The 19,487-nt window shown below is 40.8% G+C and overlaps 1 protein-coding gene across 1 annotated transcript in view; it reads right to left on the minus strand.

Annotated features, from left to right (window-relative positions):
• Positions 1-19,487, minus strand: part of LOC124788324 (nucleoprotein TPR-like) — a 393,071-nt gene that overhangs the window by 309,825 nt on the left and 63,759 nt on the right. Inside the window, exon 8 of the mRNA XM_047255562.1 lies at positions 5,862-6,236. Coding sequence (XP_047111518.1) covers positions 5,862-6,236 — 375 coding nt within the window. The remainder of the gene's footprint in view (positions 1-5,861; positions 6,237-19,487) is intronic.

Consider the following 19,487-nt stretch of genomic DNA (forward strand, 5'->3'; position numbering starts at 1 on the left):
CGGATGTGGACATCACTGTGGTTACAACATGACAATATATATGACAGCTAACAAAAAAATGTAAAAAAGAACGATATATGGATTCTATTCTAAATGCAACAAAGGAGAAGTACAATGACGGAAACCATCGATATTGAGTTGAGATATGGGAAAAGTCCACAATTTTAATCATGCAGTAGAAGAACTTATGAATTAAATACATTTAAGTTGTGCTCGTTTGGGTCAAACTGTATGAATGAATTATAGGAATATTTGAACATACTAATCATAATGCATAAGTGGAACACATCTTTCCCTCTTATTCTGTAATTAAAATAAAGCTACTAACAGAGGTCCGGTGTGGGCTGCAGTTATTGTATGGTATTGAAACTTGATAGATATGATAATGCATTAATACAGAACTGACTTACAATGGAAAAAAAATTAGTTCCAGTTTAGGCCACCAGGTGCAAATCTGCCACTTAAAGCACGTTGTCGATGTCTCCAGTGCATATATTGAACAAACCGTGTAGTTAATAGTAAAATCAATATTATGCTTCTCTCAGTTGTTTGGCATTTTTTTGCCTGCATCCCATTCCTACTCCATTATATGTGGAAACATTTCTATATGTCTTTCTTGCATTCAACAGTGCCAGGTTTGCACCTGGTGGTAAAAAATGGAGCTAAATTTCTTCCAGCATAATTTATTTATTTATTTATTTATTTGCACATTAGAATATCTACCAAGTTTTGCAGCCATAGGATAAATACAGACCACACTGTATCTCTGTGAGTAGCTGCATTTTAATTATAGCCACATCATACAATTCTTTCACTTTATATTGTTAAAACAACATTGTATAATTTACAATAAGATGAAGGGCATTTGTATGACCCACTATGTACCATAAGAAAATCTTTTGCTTGTTTAAGTGAATTTTGTGCTTGTTTTTAACGAATCACATCAGATCTAAACTAAACTTCTTTGCTTTTTATGCTCAACTATATGAAATTAATTGGTTAAAATTATATTAGCTAAGAACACTTTATCTATGAGATGGATAAACATTTCAATCATATGACAGCTGTCTCAGATTCACATATTAATCACTAACAGCAACTTCCCGTTGTTTTAAGCATCATCCAGACTGTTTTTGTTATGTATGTGGTGTCTTCGTGGGATCGAAAGCAATAAAGCATACAGTAAAGGATGCTAACAATTCCCATTCAGCATACAGGTCTTATTTTGGTATCCCTTCAGGAGACCTAGACAAGAACTGGGCACCACATTTGTGTGTGGGTGTTGCAGAACACTCTCGAGGCCTGGTATAGAGGAGAAAACAGAAAAATAAGACATTTCGTGTACCTAGAATTTGGCAAGAATCAACATATCACCTCTCCAACTGCTATTTCCGTGTTGCTGACTTGTCTCATCACAGGCGGGGTAAGAAAACCAATGTTATTGCATACCCAGACTTGCCATCATCTCTTAGGCCCATTACACACAGTGAGGAGCTTCCTATTCCTCCTCCACTAGTACTGAAGGAGTGTGAAGACGGCAGTAGTGAATCAAATAGCGAAATTGATCACGTAATAGACTTCTCAGAGGATGATGATGCAACACCTTACTACTCCATAAAAATGAGTTAAATGACTTGATCAGGGATCTAGGACTTACAAAATCCAATTCAAAAATTCTAACATCAAGACTACCGTCTTTACTCGAATCTAAGCCGCACTTTTTTTCCGGTTTTTGTAATCCAAAAAACCACCTGTGCCTTAGAATCGAGTGCAAAGCCAGCGGAAATTCTGAAAAAAGTTGGTGGGTGCCGCCACAACTTACTTCTGCCGTCGAATATATGTAGCACTACACAGGCATGCTTTGTAGGCACAAAGATAAATACTGGCGCCAAAACCTCTGCGTCAGTAAATAAATTTAAAAAAAAAAGGTGGAAGATGAGCTATTTTCAATGTACTACGAAAATCCGACTGGCAAGACTGTTTTTGGATGTTTATCAATATGGGCAACTCTACGTTCTGAATTTTTTTCCTATCTGTGAGAAGAGATGGTTGCTATAATAGGAACTTTTATAAATTGTGCATCACATGCAGTATTCTCGTCACCATAAGAATGATACGCATATAAACGTTTTGCCATGTATTGTTTCATGTTTGCTGCTATCTCATTTAAATCCGGTCTGCCTAATAAACTACGAAACTAGAGTGAGACAACAGCAAACGTGGAAGAATATAAATATCATGTCATGTTTATATTCGTATTATTCTTATGCTTAGTAGTGATACAGTCAGAAATGAATCACGGCAATTGACTAGATTTTTAAATCTAAGATGACTCTAATTTCTGTGTGCCAAAGAGGCGCCTGCAAAGATTTTCAAACGGAGAAAAATTTTCGCTAAACTCTCGTTCAGAACATCTATCATACGCAGTCTATTATTTGGTTATTGTTGATCATTATCAAAGAAAGCAGCAGTGTAAGTAACAACAAATAGCAGTTTCTTGCCATTGTTTCGCTAATGAGACAATTCCTCTCTCTCTCCTTTTTTTTTTTTTTTTTTTTTTTTTTTTTTTTTTTTTTTTTTTTTTTTTTTTAAAAAAAAAAAAAGCGGCGGTAGCACGCACAAAAGCAAGCCATGCCGTGAGCGGCGACAGGCCATAAACACGCACTATCAGAATGCGGCAAAAACAATGCATGACACAGTACAATAACGCATTTTCAGCTTAGAGTGACGTAAACACCTTTAACAAAGAAAACTGCGCTTATCAGATCAAAGAAAAATAAGCTATCAATTAAAACCAGACGAAGCACGTGGAAAAGGAAGGGTACCCGTATAAATACGGACGGAGCGCCTGACGCATAGCAATGGCTACCTGGTAAAGCTTAACTGCTGAGCTTACGACTCGAACCAAACTACTGTCGCTGTATCGTCATTCATTCGACCTGAATTGTGTCTCATATTACAATGGACCAACTTTGTTTCGATTTGGAGATGCGGCCTATAATTTTTCTCTCCCCTTGAATTTCGAGTCTAAAATTTCAGGTGCGGCTTAGATTCGGGAAAATATTTTTTCCTTGATTTCGAGTCTCATTTTTCAGATGCGGCTTAGATTCGAGTGCAGCTTAGATTCGAGTAAATACGGTAAAGCAGCGGAAAGATTTGCAAGATATCCAACCAGCAGAATCACCATGAAACTTTCTCACTACATCACTCTGACAGACAAACTGTGCTATTGCCACAATATGCTCACCTTTTGCAAAGAAATAGGATTTAACTGTGATCCAAAGGACTGGCAATTCCTCTTTGATAGTTCCTGTAATAACCTGAAAGCTGTTCTCCTCCATAATGGAGACAAGTATCCATCAATTCCAATCGCTCATTCGACACACCTAAAGGATGATTACTCTCCAGTGTTCTAACATCTCCTTCAGGTGGTGAAATATGTTGAACAACAGTGGGATGTAATTTGTGATTTCAAAATGATTTTGTTTTTGATGAGTTTACAACGAGGTCAGAAAAACATGAATCCCTTGTCAAACAGGAAAAGATTCTAATACCTCTCTCCCATAATAAGCTTGGCCTTTGTAAAAGCATTAGAGACACGAGATGGAATAAAGTAACTCCAGAATGTGTTACTCAAACTATCAGAGGACAAGATAAAGGGCAGAATTTTTGTGGACCCTACATGAAAAAATTACTTCTTGATGACACATTCATCAGCAAGATTCTACCATTTCAAAGAAAGGCCTGGAAGAAATTCCGGGATGTAGTGAATGGTTTCCTAGGGAATCACAGGGTGGACAATTACAGGGATGTGGTAGTGCGCGTTTTGAAGAGCTCCACAGCAATGGGAAGCAGAATGTCTCTAAAGTTCATGTACTCCACTTGAATCTAGATGTTTTCAAGTCTTGTATGGGTGAATATTCGGGGAGATGGGCCAAAAGGTTCCATCGGGACTGACAATTGTTTGAAAGAAGGTACCAAGGGCAGTCTAACAAGCGAATCTTGGTGATTACATCTGATGACTGATCACAGAGAGTAATGTAACTTACATAACGAAACATAGGAAGGCAAAATGTTTTTAAGCACACTGTCCATGATATATAAACATTTTCATGTTCTTAAAAATTTTTGTCATACATATTTACTGCATTTACACTTTTCAAACATTGTACTTAAGAATTTCTTTTGTATCATTTCATGGGTATACATAAATGAGCATTCACTGTTCCAAATAATTGCACTTTCACATACTGCATCAGAAAAAAACAAAAAAAAATAACTTAAACAAAATCATCTTACATGGTGTTACCTTTACTTCTCCCATTACATGAAGTTCATTGCATATTTTAAGAACAAAACAGCTTGTTTGTTGTTATGTGTATTAACCTGGAACAGATGATGTCACTGAAACATTAATGCAAGAATGTCAAATATTGCACACAGATCATCAAACAGCATATAAACAGTTTCAATCTGAGGCAGAAACTGGAGAGCTATTTCAGAACATTGCCATGGATCATGAGGTTCCATTTGCTGCACTGTCTGCATCTTATATGGGTACCAATGTAAAATAATAGACCACACAACTTTCTGTACTGTTGACCATAGGATGGACAATTCTCTTGACACCACACAAGTACTATCACTACCCAGGGGATATGACGCATGGTCAGTTGCAGCAAAAGCAACCTCTTCTGTAACTTCCAATGGGTGTCACAAAGATCACCCGTGTTTCCGAATTTCATTACCATCTCCTTTAAACCATTTAATGAGATCAAACCTCTCCTCAGACCTATTAGTTGGCAACAGTCTCAGTGCAACATTGTAACTGCTGCTGTTCACATAAAACAGTTTCACTAACAGTGCATGATCTCTTTTTCTGATAGCCATGGGCTGTTTACTCACATTATGGCTTGTCAAATGACAGCATGGATGTCATACTGTCAGACAAACAGCGTACAGTGCCAGATTTACATCTACCAAGTTTTGGTACTGTACCACAATTACTGCCCACATTGGACAAACGTGAGTAGCTTTAATAACAACCACCAAGTATTACAAGAGAGGAAGGTGTGTTCCACTTATGCACTATGACTAGTATATTCATATATTCTTTTAATTCATTCATACACTTTTTTGGGCCCAAACAAGCACAACTTAAATGTATCTAACTGATAAGTTCTTCTACTGCACGATTCAAAGTGCAAACTTTAATTATTATTACCTGGTACTTCAGAGGTTGAACGGTCACCAGGCACATAAATAAGATTGAAAATGTTGTAAATCTTTGACACACACACACACACACACACACACACACACACACACACACACACACAGAGAGAGAGAGAGAGAGAGAGAGAGAGAGAGAGAGAGAGAGAGCTATATTATTATTTATTTATGTTATTATTTATTGCAAATGTGTGGGGTCTGTTTTGTCAGACATGTCCAACAGAACAGGCACCACACGTCTGTAAACTTGACTGCTATGACATCTTCAATGCTGATGTACAATAATGCCCATACTTCTTTCGGGAATACAACACTTCAAGCAAAGAGATATAAATTGATAGGGACATTACTTTGTAGAGTGTGATAAAGTTTAGAACTTAGCTCAGAAGGAAAGTTTGCTTGGATAGCCAAATCAGTTAAGGCGACCACTCTCATACAGTGGGAAATCCGGGTTCAAGTCCCAGTACAGAAAATATTTCAACTTTCGAAATTGAATTATTTCAATGCTCGATTGCGGCTGACAACTGTACATCCATCGAGACTTTATTGACTTTTGTACATCCCTCAAAACATTATTATTATTACTACTATTATTTAAAATGAACTTTGTGGTACTTTCTCATACTTACTGATTTTGGAAAGAACCTCTCATTATCAGCAGTACTGTTAGAACCAAAGAATCTTTTTGGTGTTGTCTCTGAAATAAACTCTTTTGTAGACACTAATTGTGGTCTAGTGCGTAGATAATCAACAATATCAGCAACATCTCTGAAATTGTCAGATTTTTCCACATCCACTGTATCTTGCTGCATTTCACTTTTTTCTGTTTCACCAAAGTCATCATCTGGGTTCAAGTTAGTCCTCATATTTGTCATGGACTTCCTCAAACTCATTAGTTCTAGCAACACTTCTTTAAATTTGAGTTCCATTTCTGCATTCTGCTTAACTGCTTCTGTCAGGTCACTCATTTGCATCTTTAAAAGAGGTGTTCTGGTTTCCAGTTCCTAAAAAAGAGTTGTCCTATTACAAACAGTTAACTTACAAGTCAATAAACACAAAGTGTAATAAATGTTAACATCATCATAACACATTCGGTTGTTTCTTATTTACAAATCTCTTTAAAAAAAAAAAAAGAGGGAATTTATGGCTACTGTGAATGGCACCAGCAATAATACTGTTTACAACCTGAAGCAAAACATGTGAACTATGCAAATTTTCATAACATTTTGGAATAAAAGATTACATAGGTTGGTGATGCAGATCAAGCTTTTGCTTCCAGGAGAGGAAGGTGAGCAATGTACAGACAAAATTGGTAAACAGGATTGACGAGTGCTGGTTTAGGACAATGAGCAGCCTTTTCTGAGTGTTTTGTGTACCTTTTCTGAGAACATATAAGCTGCCCCCTGAAGTCAAATCTAAAATACCTCAAACAAAATTTTAAAAATCCAACATTTGAACAATATAGTTGAACAATTTCATTTTATTGCTTGAGTGTGAATTTGATATTGGTGGTAATTCAAAAGTAATATCAAAACAATAAATTTGAGAGAACTTCACCTCCAGTAATAGAATCTGTATGTTTGACACTAAAGTGGACATCCAAGTTATAAAGAGTTATTGATCTTATGTTCAGTTTGAAGAGATTAACTGACATTTAAGTGATATATTTCAATGTTATGTGACATTGTTGTCAAATAGTATCTGTGGCCGACAGAAATTTAATGACAATGTGTCATTGTCTTAGGGAAAAGGAGAAAGTAATTCTTGCACAACGATGACTTATTTCAAATTTAAAAGACAGTCCTTTTTTAACTAGGCTGACTAAACAATCCTGCTACACATATACGCAGAAACTGGACTATTTTCTATTACGTAAGGTATAACTTAATTTCCACCAACTAACACAGTCATTTACATCAATGAAAGAAGCCACTTGAAGACTATTTAACTGAGAATACACTGAAGAATATTAATTGATTTATAATACACCTGAAGAACAAGTACAATGCCCTACCAAATTCAGACTATGTCGAAAGGACTCTATGGGTTGCTATAACTGAAAGTTTTGTGGCGGTGTTCGTAGCGACAAACCCTTGGCTGTAGAAATGGCTTACGAAGTCACCGCCACACTTTTAATAGCGGGCCGACCGGTCCGCTGGAACAGTGAACAGAAAGATGAAAACCCAAACACTCTGATTAAATAAAAGTCGGTACTTATCTTTATTACGAAGATACAGAAACACAATAGTGAACTCGGTGTCTACAGAAATCTGTCTAGTTCGAGTCGGAGCGGCTAGGTCAGCATCGGCTGACGACAAACAACAACTCTGCCGCGATGAACACACAACTGACTAGCAAGTACACAATTCGGTGGCGAGTATACAACTGAGCGGCGAATACAGAACTGTCCTAGCGCTCGCGACTCCAGCGCTTAAGAAGCCAGAAGCCAGCGGTGGCGTGCGCAGACTTGCGGCGATTTGCTGTCTCGCTGGCGCTGCTTATGCGGACGGCGTCCGGACTTTGATGCTGCCAACCTTTTGGCAGCGGGCTCGTGTGGCATTACTGGCTAGGACATAACAGAAAGGCACTCAATTATCCATCCCGTATCAACTGAGAGATTACACAGACTGTGCAGACCAGAATCACAGCTAAAATTGGGATGGGTCTCCTCAGACTTGTAATTTATCTGTAACTTGTAATGGTTTTTATTCACAGATGACAAATTAAAGTTTTTATTTGCATAAATGAAAAGCGTTTTGAATAAATAGCTTTTATTCATCAATAACAAACAATTTTTATCTGTATTTGTTATTCGTTATTCAAATAAATTTTGCCCAACTCTGGTGGTAAGAGTTTATGTTATTATATGAGGAAGCATAGGTCACCTAAGGTAAATTCCACTAACCTTTGCAAAGTGTTCTTGTGCATGCTCTCTAGCACAGTGTGAGACCATTCGGATGGGCCATGCTCTTGGGGGTCTCTAGTATATAGGCAGTAGAGGGCGTAGTTAATATCTTGGTTGTAAGAGGGGTGACTGTAAACATTTTGTTGAAATTGCTATGAGAGCACTGTAATCAGCCAGGATGGAACAACCAGTAGGATGACTAGTAGAACTGAGTTTATGGAGCTTTGGGTGTAAGTTTAAGATGGATCTATGGAGCATTGCAAGTGTGAGGAGGAAGATGGACTCAGGTGATAAATTTCTAGGATGAGCCTACTGTTTTGAGCAGGAAGAAAGATGAATGTATGAGTGAGAACATCTTTGGACTGAGACGGAAATCAGCCCCACAATTGTTTAAACTGACATTCTGAATACTTACATAAATCTTTTACGAAGCCACAGAAAATCTAAATGTGTATGACTGCTCCTCCTCAGTTCCAGTCCAGGCCTTTACCACAGCACCATCTTGTTCAGTGGGAGCAGTTGGGGGTTCATGGTGGACTTGTGCGATAGTAGTACAGTTAGTGGCGGACATTCTTATACACCTAATCACTGTCATTCATCATCACAGTGGTAAAGCAATGGTCAGAAGGAAAATAATAAGGTAAGGATCCATTTTCAGATCATGAATGGCTATCTGTTCTGTACCTGTGATAGGGTTTTGGGAAGGAAGGCAGAGCCAGGTCTGAGGAGTGGATTTCCTACAAAGTTACCAAGGGTTGGATGGGAGGAAGGACAGATGGATAACAGTTGCAAGAGATGTGTTAAGACAAACTACTAAGGAAAGGCTGGGTGGAAGATGGTGAGGGTCATAGCTGGAGGTTTAAGATGAGGTACAAAATGCAAGTTGCTTGCTTGCTTGTTTGGCTGATTGGGGTCGGGGTGGAAGAGGCTACGCAGCAAGGTTATCAGTCCTCAGGTCAAAGGTTTGTTCATTTGGATATACTGACATCCACCAAGAATGTGTTCAGATGGGAAAAGTGTGAACAAGTGGTAAAAGCGATGCACTGAAGCTAATACTGATGCTAGAGCTGAAAAAAATGCTTTACAAAGACACAAAAGTATATGGATTGAATCAGTACATAGATTAGAGTAGACAAGTGGTCTCTCAGAGCTCAGCCATGACAAGAGAAACCCCACCCACATACGACCCCTGCCAACCCGATTAAGGGTGAAGATATCTATAGAATAAAGAATGCCTTTTAGTCAAGAGGTCCATAAAAGTAAAAGGGAATGGCTAAAATGTAATAGACAACAGTTGGAATGTCAATACAAGGGTACAAGGTGCATTAAATAAGTAATGCAACACATCCCCATTCCCCCCACCCCTCCTCCTGAAAGCAGGTTGGGTTTTATTCGGGATTCCAATACAAGGTGCATTCAAGTTCTAAGGCCTCCGATTTTTTTTCTGATTAACTACTCACCCAAAATCGATGAAACTGGCGTTACTTCTCGACGTAATCGCCCTGCAGACGTACACATTTTTCACAACGCTGACGCCATGATTCCATGGCAGCGGCGAAGGCTTCTTTAGGAATCTGTTTTGACCACTGGAAAATCGCTGAGGCAATAGCAGCACGACTGGTGAATGTGCGGCCACGGAGAGTGTCTTTCATTGTTGGAAAAAGCCAAAAGTCACTAGGAGCCAGGTCAGGTGAGTAGGGAGCATGAGGATTCTTAAAACATTTTCATAGGATGCACCTGTTACCGTAGTGCCCTTTGGAACGCAATGGGTAAGGATTACGCCCTCGCTATCCCAGAACGTGGACACCATCATTTTTTCAACACTGACGGTTACCCGAAATTTTTTTGGTGGCGGTGAATCTGTGTGCTTCCATTGAGCTGACTGGCGCTTTGTTTCTGGATTGAAAAATGGCATCCACGTCTCATCCATTGTCACAACCGACGAAAAGAAAGTCCCATTCATGCTGTCGTTGTGCGTCAACATTGCTTGGCAACATGCCACACGGGCAGCCATGTGGTCGTCCGTCAGCATTCGTGGCACCCACCTGGACGACACTTTTCGCATTTTCAGGTCGTCATGCAGGATTGTGTGCACAGAACCCACAGAAATGCCAACTCTGGAGGCGATCTGTTCAACAGTCATTCGGCGATCCCCCAAAACAATTCTCTCCACTTTCTCGATCATGTCGTCAGACCGGATTGTGCGAGCCCGAGGTTGTTTCGGTTTGTTGTCACACGATGTTCTGCCTTCATTAAACTGTCGCACCCACGAACGCACTTTCGACACATCCATAACTCCATCACCACACGTCTCCTCCAACTGTCGATGAATTTCAATTGGTTTCACACCACGCAAATTCAGAAAACGAATGATCGCACGCTGTTCAAGTAAGGAAAACGTCGCCATTTTAAGTATTTGAAACAGTTCTCATTCTCGCCGCTGACAGTAAAATTCCATCTGCCGTACGGTGCTGCCATCTCTGGGACGTATGACGATGAACGCAGCCTCATTTTAAAACAATGCGCATGTTTCTTTCCCTTTCCAGTCCGGAGAAAAAAAATCGGAGGCCTTAGAACTTGAATGCACCTCATACACCATATTATTCCCCACTTGTTTAGCTACAAATCTATTTTAACATATCTCTGTGCAACGTGATGGCCTTATGCCACCCTACTGGGAGAGCCTGAATGCCCACATGGTACCACTATTATTCAACATTGGAGCCAATATCCCGCTGCATCAATAACATCCCCATCATTCATATACTGCTTCTTGCAGTGTGCCTCCTTCATTGGGCTAAACAGGTAGAAGTCTGAACATTCAAGATCTGGGCTGTACGGTGGATGAGGAAGAACAGTTCAATGAAGTTTTGAGAGTTCCTCTCAGGTGAGCATACTTGTGTGAGGCCTTGTCTTATGAAGAAGTAGTTCATTTGCATTTTTGTGGGAACAAGCACATTAAACTAGCTTCTTCAATTTCCTGAAGGTAGCACCTAGGAAATCGGACAAGTTTGCGTGATTTTGTGGAAATGACGACAGGGGACTCATCCAAAGATTCAACGTGCTTTTGTTCACTGCCAGGTCTCCGTAGACATTGTGCTAGCACCTATGAGTATCTAAGATAACCAGGTTTTCTGACAAAAGAAACTTAATGACAGCTCTCTGCATGGACCACATCCCAAACACAGACACCACTCTGAAGGTTACGTATAACACCCCCACTTATCAGGACTTCATGAAACTGTAGTGGCTGAAGTGGGAGTATTCCATGATGTAGCAAAACACATTCCACATTTTTTTCAACCGAAATTGGCTACAGGAAAAATGTATTGCATTACTTACTGCATGCCCCTTGTACAATGGTGTATCCCTACCATTAGAAAAGGAGGGCTGAGTGCCTGGATAATGTGGAGTTTACCACAGGGGGCAGAAGCCACCAAATGTTATTCCATCCCCGAGTGAGCAAAGGCCTTACTTGCACCTGCAAATCTGCACCTGGGATTGTCAAAGCCAATGGAGTGGCAAGTAATCATGTCTCTATCCAAATAGTCGATCACTTCATTCCCTGGGACACCCACATGACTTGAAACCCACAGCAAGACAACAGAGCAGGCAGAATGACTAGTTTCAGCGAAAAGTTCATGAACAGTGAGCCCACAGGGTGACAAGAGTAACACTCGTAAGTTGCCTGGAGATTGCTTATTGAGTCACTACATATTAAAACACAGTCCAGGGAGGCTAGTTTAATATAATGGAGAGCTTTGTTAATGACTACCACCTCTGTCCTGTAAACACTACAAGTTCCCAGCAAATAATGGTGTCCCTGGTCAGCAGGAGATGTAAAAGTGTATTTTGTCTTATCCACATTTTAGAACTGACACTGTAAATATAGTAGTAACCAGAAATTTGCAAAGAACTGAAAGTAACATGATCAAAGATCATGGGGAGGACTGAGACACTATGCTTTTGAAATAAATAGGTCCTAATTCCTGGACTGGGTACCGACTGAAGGAGGCGTGCAAGGAAACAAGATGACAACATCCTAAGATGAATAGGCGGAGATCTTGGCAGAGGGCTGTAGGTACATTCCAACTAGTAGATGGCTATGAGCAAGTGTGTAATACTCAACACGGAGCCCAGTGGGACACCATTCTCTTGGACTCCTGGAAAGTTGAGTGACATAACTACTCCAATCCAAAACAACCAGTGGGATAAAAACTTTTGAATACAAAGTAGTAGCAAACACTTGGAAGTTTCAAAGAACCTCATAGTTTGCTGCTTTGTCACCAGAACTGATTGTGGGCCCTTGGTTCTCAATTGAGTGGAAGGACTAAACCAGAGACTTCAAAGGTTCTGTGATGTGCTAGGCTGCAACTTCCTGGTCTTGGATCATAGGGCTGAGAACCGTAGCCCCTCCCCCCCCTCTCCTACATGGATCAGGTATACACTGCATATCAGAGGCTGCTACTCAGGTAGCTGACTGCGTGTGGGGTGCGTACAAGGTTTTTTAAGATTACACGACTCCCCATCCAATCCAGATAATGACAGTTGTAGGAAACCTAGGAGTATCTGTGTAAGATTGAAAGAAATGCCTTCCACAGGTGAGAGTATTAAAATCCTAATGGTAAATTGCTGAAGCATTTGCAACACAGTGCCATAGTTTGAAGCCCTTGTTAAAAGGCAGTGAGGCTCACATTTACTAGGTAAACAAAGCTGGTCGAAATCAGGTGATATTTTTGAGGAAAATTCAAGTGCAAAAAGTATCTGTGTAAGATGGAAAGAAATGCCTTCCACATGTGAGAGTATTAAAATCCTAATGGTAAATTGCCAAAGCATTTGCAACACAGTGCCATAGTTTGAAGCCATTGTTAAAAGGCAGTGAGGCTCACATTTACTAGGTACACAAAGCTGGTTGAAATCAGGTGATATTTTTGAGGAAAATTCAAGTGCAAAGTGGTTCAAATGGCTCTGAGCACTATGGGACTTAACAGCTATGGTCTTCAGTCCCCTAGAACTTAGAACTACTTAAACCTAACTAACCTAAGGACAGCACACAACACCCAGTCATCAAGAGGCAGAGAAAATCCCTGACCCAAATTCAAGTGCATATCGAAAGTATAGGCAAATGGGAAATGGAGGTGGTGTACTTGTTGCAGAGGACAATAAACTCAAATCTAGAATATAGCTCAAGTGTGTGAGACCCATACCAAATAGGACTAACAGGGGATATTGGACATATACAGAGAAGAGCAGCACAAATGATCATAAGTTTGTTTAACCTGCAAAGGAACTGAACTGGAAGGCTCTTGAAGGCAAAAGTAAACTATCCCAAGACAGCCCGTTAACAAAGTTTCAAGAACGGCTTTAAATGATGACTCTAGGAATATAATACAAACCCCTACGCATCACTGACATAGGAATCTTAAGGATAAAATAAGAATAATTACTGCACGCACAGAGGCACTCAAACAATCTTTCTTCTCGCACTACATCTACATCTACATCTACATCTATACTCCGCGAGCCACCTTACGGTGTGTGGCGGAGGGTACTTATTGTACCACTATCTGATCCCCCCTTCCCTGTTCCATTCACGAATTGTGCGTGGGAAGAACGACTGCTTGTAAGTCTCCGTATTTGCTCTAATTTCTCGGATCTTTTCGTTGTGATCATTACGCGAGATATATGTGGGCGGTAGTAATATGTTGCCCATCTCTTCCCGGAATGTGCTCTCTCGTAATTTCGATAATAAATCTCTCCGTATTGCGTAACGCCTTTCTTGAAGTGTCCGCCACTGGAGCTTGTTCAGCATCTCCGTAACGCTCTCGCGCTGACTAAATGTCCCCATGACGAATCGCGCTGCTTTTCGCTGGATCATGTCTATCTCTTCTATTAATCCAACCTGGTAAGGGTCCCATACTGATGAGCAATACTCAAGAATCGGACGAACAAGCGTTTTGTAAGCTACTTCTTTCGTCGATGAGTCACATTTTCTTAGAATTCTTCCTATGAATCTCAACCTGGCGCCTGCTTTTCCCACTATTTGTTTTATGTGATCATTCCACTTCAGATCGCTCCGGATAGTAACTCCTAAGTATTTTACGGTCGTTACCGCTTCCAATGATTTACCACCTATGGCATAATCGTACTGGAATGGATTTCTGCCCCTATGTATGCGCATTATATTACATTTATCTACGTTTAGGGAAAGCTGCCAGCTGTCGCACCATGCATTAATCCTCTGCAGGTCTTCCTGGAGTACGTACGAGTCTTCTGATGTTGCTACTTTCTTGTAGACAACCGTGTCATCTGCAAATAGCCTCACGGAGCTACCGATGTTGTCAACTAAGTCATTTATGTATATTGTAAACAATAAAGGTCCTATCACGCTTCCTTGCGGTACTCCCGAAATTACCTCTACATCTGCAGATTTTGAACCGTTAAGAATGACATGTTGTGTTCTTTCTTCTAGGAAATCCTGAATCCAATCACAAACCTGGTCCGATATTCCGTAAGCTCGTATTTTTTTCACTAAACGTAAGTGCGGAACCGTATCAAATGCCTTCCTGAAGTCCAGGAATACGGCATCAATCTGCTCGCCAGTGTCTACGGCACTGTGAATTTCTTGGGCAAATAGGGCGAGCTGAGTTTCACATGATCTCTGTTTGCGGAATCCATGTTGGTTATGATGAAGGAGATTTGTATTATCTAAGAACGTCATAATACGAGAACACAAAACATGTTCCATTATTCTACAACAGATTGACGTAAGCGAAATAGGCCTATAATTATTCGCATCTGATTTATGACCCTTCTTGAAAATGGGAACGACCTGCGCTTTCTTCCAGTCGCTAGGTACTTTACGTTCTTCCAGCGATCTACGATAAATTGCTGATAGAAAGGGGGCAAGTTCTTTAGCATAATCACTGTAGAATCTTAAGGGTATCTCGTCTGGTCCGGATGCTTTTCCGCTACTAAGTGATAGCAGTTGTTTTTCAATTCCGATATCGTTTATTTCAATATTTTCCATTTTGGCGTCCGTGCGACGGCTGAAGTCAGGGACCGTGTTACGATTTTCCGCAGTGAAACAGTTTCGGAACACTGAATTCAGTATTTCTGCCTTTCTTCGGTCGTCCTCTGTTTCGGTGCCATCGTGGTCAACGAGTGACTGAATAGAGGATTTAGATCCGCTTACCGATTTTACATATGACCAAAACTTTTTAGGGTTCTTGTTTAGATTGTTTGCCAATGTTTTATGTTCGAATTCGTTGAATGCTTCTCTCATTGCTCTCTTTACGCTCTTTTTCGCTTCGTTCAGCTTTTCCTTATCAGCTATGATTCGACTACTCTTAAACCTATGATGAAGCTTTCTTTGTTTCCGTAGTACCTTTCGTACATGATTGTTATACCACGGTGGATCTTTCCCCTCGCTTTGGACCTTAGTCGGTACGAACTTATCTAAGGCGTACTGGACGATGTTTCTGAATTTTTTCCATTTTTGTTCCACATCCTCTTCCTCAGAAATGAACGTTTGATGGTGGTCACTCAGATATTCTGCGATTTGTGCCCTATCACTCTTGTTAAGCAAATATATTTTCCTTCCTTTCTTGGCATTTCTTATTACACTTGTAGTCATTGATGCAACCACTGACTTATGATCACTGATACCCTCTTCTACATTCACGGAGTCGAAAAGTTCCGGTCTATTTGTTGCTATGAGGTCTAAAACGTTAGCTTCACGAGTTGGTTCTCTAACTATCTGCTCGAAGTAATTCTCGGACAAGGCAGTCAGGATAATGTCACAAGAGTCTCTGTCCCTGGCTCCAGTTCTGATTGTGTGACTATCCCATTCTATACCTGGTAGATTGAAGTCTCCCCCTATTACAATAGTATGATCACGAAACTTCTTCACGACGTTCTGCAGGTTCTCTCTGAGGCGCTCAACTACTACAGTTGCTGATGCAGGTGGTCTATAGAAGCATCCGACTATCATATCTGACCCACCTTTGATACTTAGCTTAACCCAGATTATTTCACATTCGCATTCGCTAATAACTTCACTGGATATTATTGAATTCTTTACTGCTATAAATACTCCTCCACCATTGGCGTTTATCCTATCCTTGCGGTATATATTCCATTCTGTGTCTAGGATTTCGTTACTGTTCACTTCAGGTTTTAACCAACTTTCCGTTCCTAATACTATATGCGCACTATTTCCTTCAATAAGAGATACTAATTCAGGAACCTTGCCCTGGATACTCCTGCAGTTTACCAATATTACGTTAACTTTTCCTGTTTTTGGTCTCTACATGAACAGAATGGGAAGAAACACTTATAGCTGGTACAATGGAATGTACCTTCCACCAGGCACCTCATGGTGGTTTGCTGAGTATAGATGTAGATTTAGATGAAAGCCCTGGTCATGGAGAATAAATAAAATGTGATGACACCGGGCGGCGTCATATGCCTTACTTAGATCAAAATAAGATTGCAATAGGGTGTTGACATTTAGAAAAAGCCTCTTGGACTGCCGTTTCCAACCTAACCAGACGGCCAGTCATAGATTGTCCCTCCAGGAAATCACACTGATAAGGGGACAAAAGGATCCCGAGATCCGAGAACCCAGCATAATCAGTGGGCAACGGTCCTTTCAAACATTTTACAGTGCACATACGAGATGCTAATGGGCCGTTAACTGTTAACGAATATTGGCTTAAGGATTGGAATGATGATACTGTGTTGCCTCTGCGAAGGGAAGTCAAATGTGATACAAGAAACAGAGGAGACAGGGCCACTAAATAACAGTAAGATGCAACTGAGAGTGGAACCAGGGTCGAAGACCATATCAGGAGACAAGGCAAGAACGTTAGCAAGATGTCACTTAAAAATGGTACAGCTGGCCTGCAAAGGAAGTTACTGGAAACACTGGAGGGCTTTTCAGCGAAACTTAACAGCTATTGCAATGTCTTTCCTTCCCCACGGCACTGGCCGATCATGAAGACAACCTGTAGAAAAAGGGATAGCACTTCCAACACTGTGGATTTCCACATCTTGCACGACCTCATCAATGAAATCTGATAAAGGGGGATGAAAGTAAGAGCAGAGGCTCACAACTGCCAGATGGCTCTTCAAAGCACCCAACATGGTAGTTGGTCTGTCTGGCGATGGCAAGGAAGTGACAGGATTACCAAAAAGTGATCGCTGCTACAAAGACTGTCTGTAGTGACCAACGTAACAGAGCCACCCATGAGACTGGGAGAAAAGATTGTTAGGTTAATACCTGAAAAGGTGCCATGGGCAGCACTGAAGTGTGTAGGACTATCATTACTAAAAAGATATACATCACGGTCTATAAGAAGCTGATCAATTCTAAGGCCCCTTCAAGAAGGAGGCGGTGCCCATTTACCCAAGTAGGAGAAAATGAGGGGCAGGGGAGGGGGGGGAAGGGGGGGGGGGGGGCAGGGAGATGTTGGGTGTCAACTCAGTCTAAGTAAGTGGGCTGCCTGACGGTATATAAACACTGCAAATGGTGACCAATGAAGTCCTTTATACCAATACTGTTATTGCTTCCAACATGGTATGAAACAGCAGCCACTAACAGAACATCTATGCAAACCAATGTACAGCTCATCAGATGATGCCTTTTCAAGGCTACCACAGTTCTGACCAAAGCAAAATAGCTACAGAGTGTTGAAGAATGGTCATCACTGAAGTGAGTTGTTGTATAGCGACACAAATTGCACAAGAGGAGGAAATAACATGTTGTGGTTCCAGCAAGCGATAGTAATATCCATTATACTTCCTATGAATGATGATGATATGGATACCTAGGTTAGGCGTGTAGAGGTTAGGAGTACAGGTCATACCTCACTATCACTGCATGCCACCAGTAGGGATGGAACCACATCTATGAGCTTTGGTTCTGAATCCAAATGTGAGGGGGAATCTGGTGCCTCCAAGAACACTGGAGTAGCCTTGTCCTGATTCTTCTTCTTCTTTTTCGTATTCTTTGATGGCTGCGATGCTTGTGAGGGCTTAACTGTGAAGAGTGTGAGGACGGATGAAGAGTGAGCAACCCTGGGGCCTGGGACCAATAGGTAGCAATTTCTTCAGTCGTTGGCTCTTGTCGGGCCTCTGTCACATGTAGACACTGGAAGAGGAACCTACATCTGCAGCTAGGTGCAGTGTATGATTCCTGAAGATCCGCCAGGACAGGCACAAGGCAGAAGGGTGGTGGGAGAAATGGTTTGAAAAAAAAAAAAAAAAAAAAAAAAAAAAAAAAAAGAGGTTGCTGAAGTGATGGCTAGGATTTTCACCTAACTAGTCATCATGTCAACATGATTTAGGTGTTCATTTTGTTTTTGTGCCTCAGTATAGTCCTGTATTTTCTTTCCTTTCTTGAAGACTGGAGAAACCTGTGAATGTGGAGGAGGAGGATCTGTGTAATTGACACACAAAGCTAGCTGTTCACAAGGACTATTTTTGAGGACTGATCATCCACATCTGCATCATTTTGGGTCCACCGTGCAGCAGAGTGACCTATGAGCAAAGCACAAGCATCAGTAGCACTTCATGGTTGGTTGTACATAAAATTTTACTTCACATCTGTATACTGTGACATTATCTTTTTTTGGAAGGGCATTCCCTTCAAACATTAACATAAAGGTACCTGTATGTGTTTGATTATCTTTGGGACCTTTCTAAACACATTGAACAAAATGTACACCTTGCTGTTCAAGATCAGCCTGTAGCTCCTTGTCTGTCTGGAGGATGAGGTCTGTACAAGGTAATTCCTTGAACCATATTCAAAGCTTTGTATGGGGGCAATGGTCATTAGTATTTAATGCAGACTTGCCTGAAGAGCTACAGATTGTGCACAAGGAGGCTTTAATCAGTAGTAATCCACTTTGTATTTTTCGCAAAGACACAGCTTCTACAGATTTGTCTTCAGTATGTTGCACAAAAAATAACTGTTTTGTCCCAGTAAAGTTCCATCAGTACGAGTGCATACTAAGTACTGGATAAATTGTTTCGTTCCCAGATGTCTGGCTTGTCCCACATCCCATGGGGTAGCAACAGTATGGAAAGCAGTAGTGTTATAAGTTATCAATTTGAGGTGTCTAGACCCGCCTGATGAAATGAGTGGGCCACTGGGCTCTCCCCATAGGTGCCACCCAGCCACAGCAAAGGCCACCTGGCACAATTGCCATTGCCTGGAGTCCTGATGCCCCACAAAGACTGGAACCAACTTCTTGGCATGCGTGTAGAACAAGCATCTCAAGCATCAGGAGTGTGATCTGGCTTTGAAGCATATGTAACAGTCTACACATGGGTTCTGTGCAGATGA

Source organism: Schistocerca piceifrons, chromosome 3 (genome assembly GCF_021461385.2).
Source record: "Schistocerca piceifrons isolate TAMUIC-IGC-003096 chromosome 3, iqSchPice1.1, whole genome shotgun sequence".
Lineage (NCBI taxonomy): Eukaryota > Metazoa > Arthropoda > Insecta > Orthoptera > Acrididae > Schistocerca > Schistocerca piceifrons.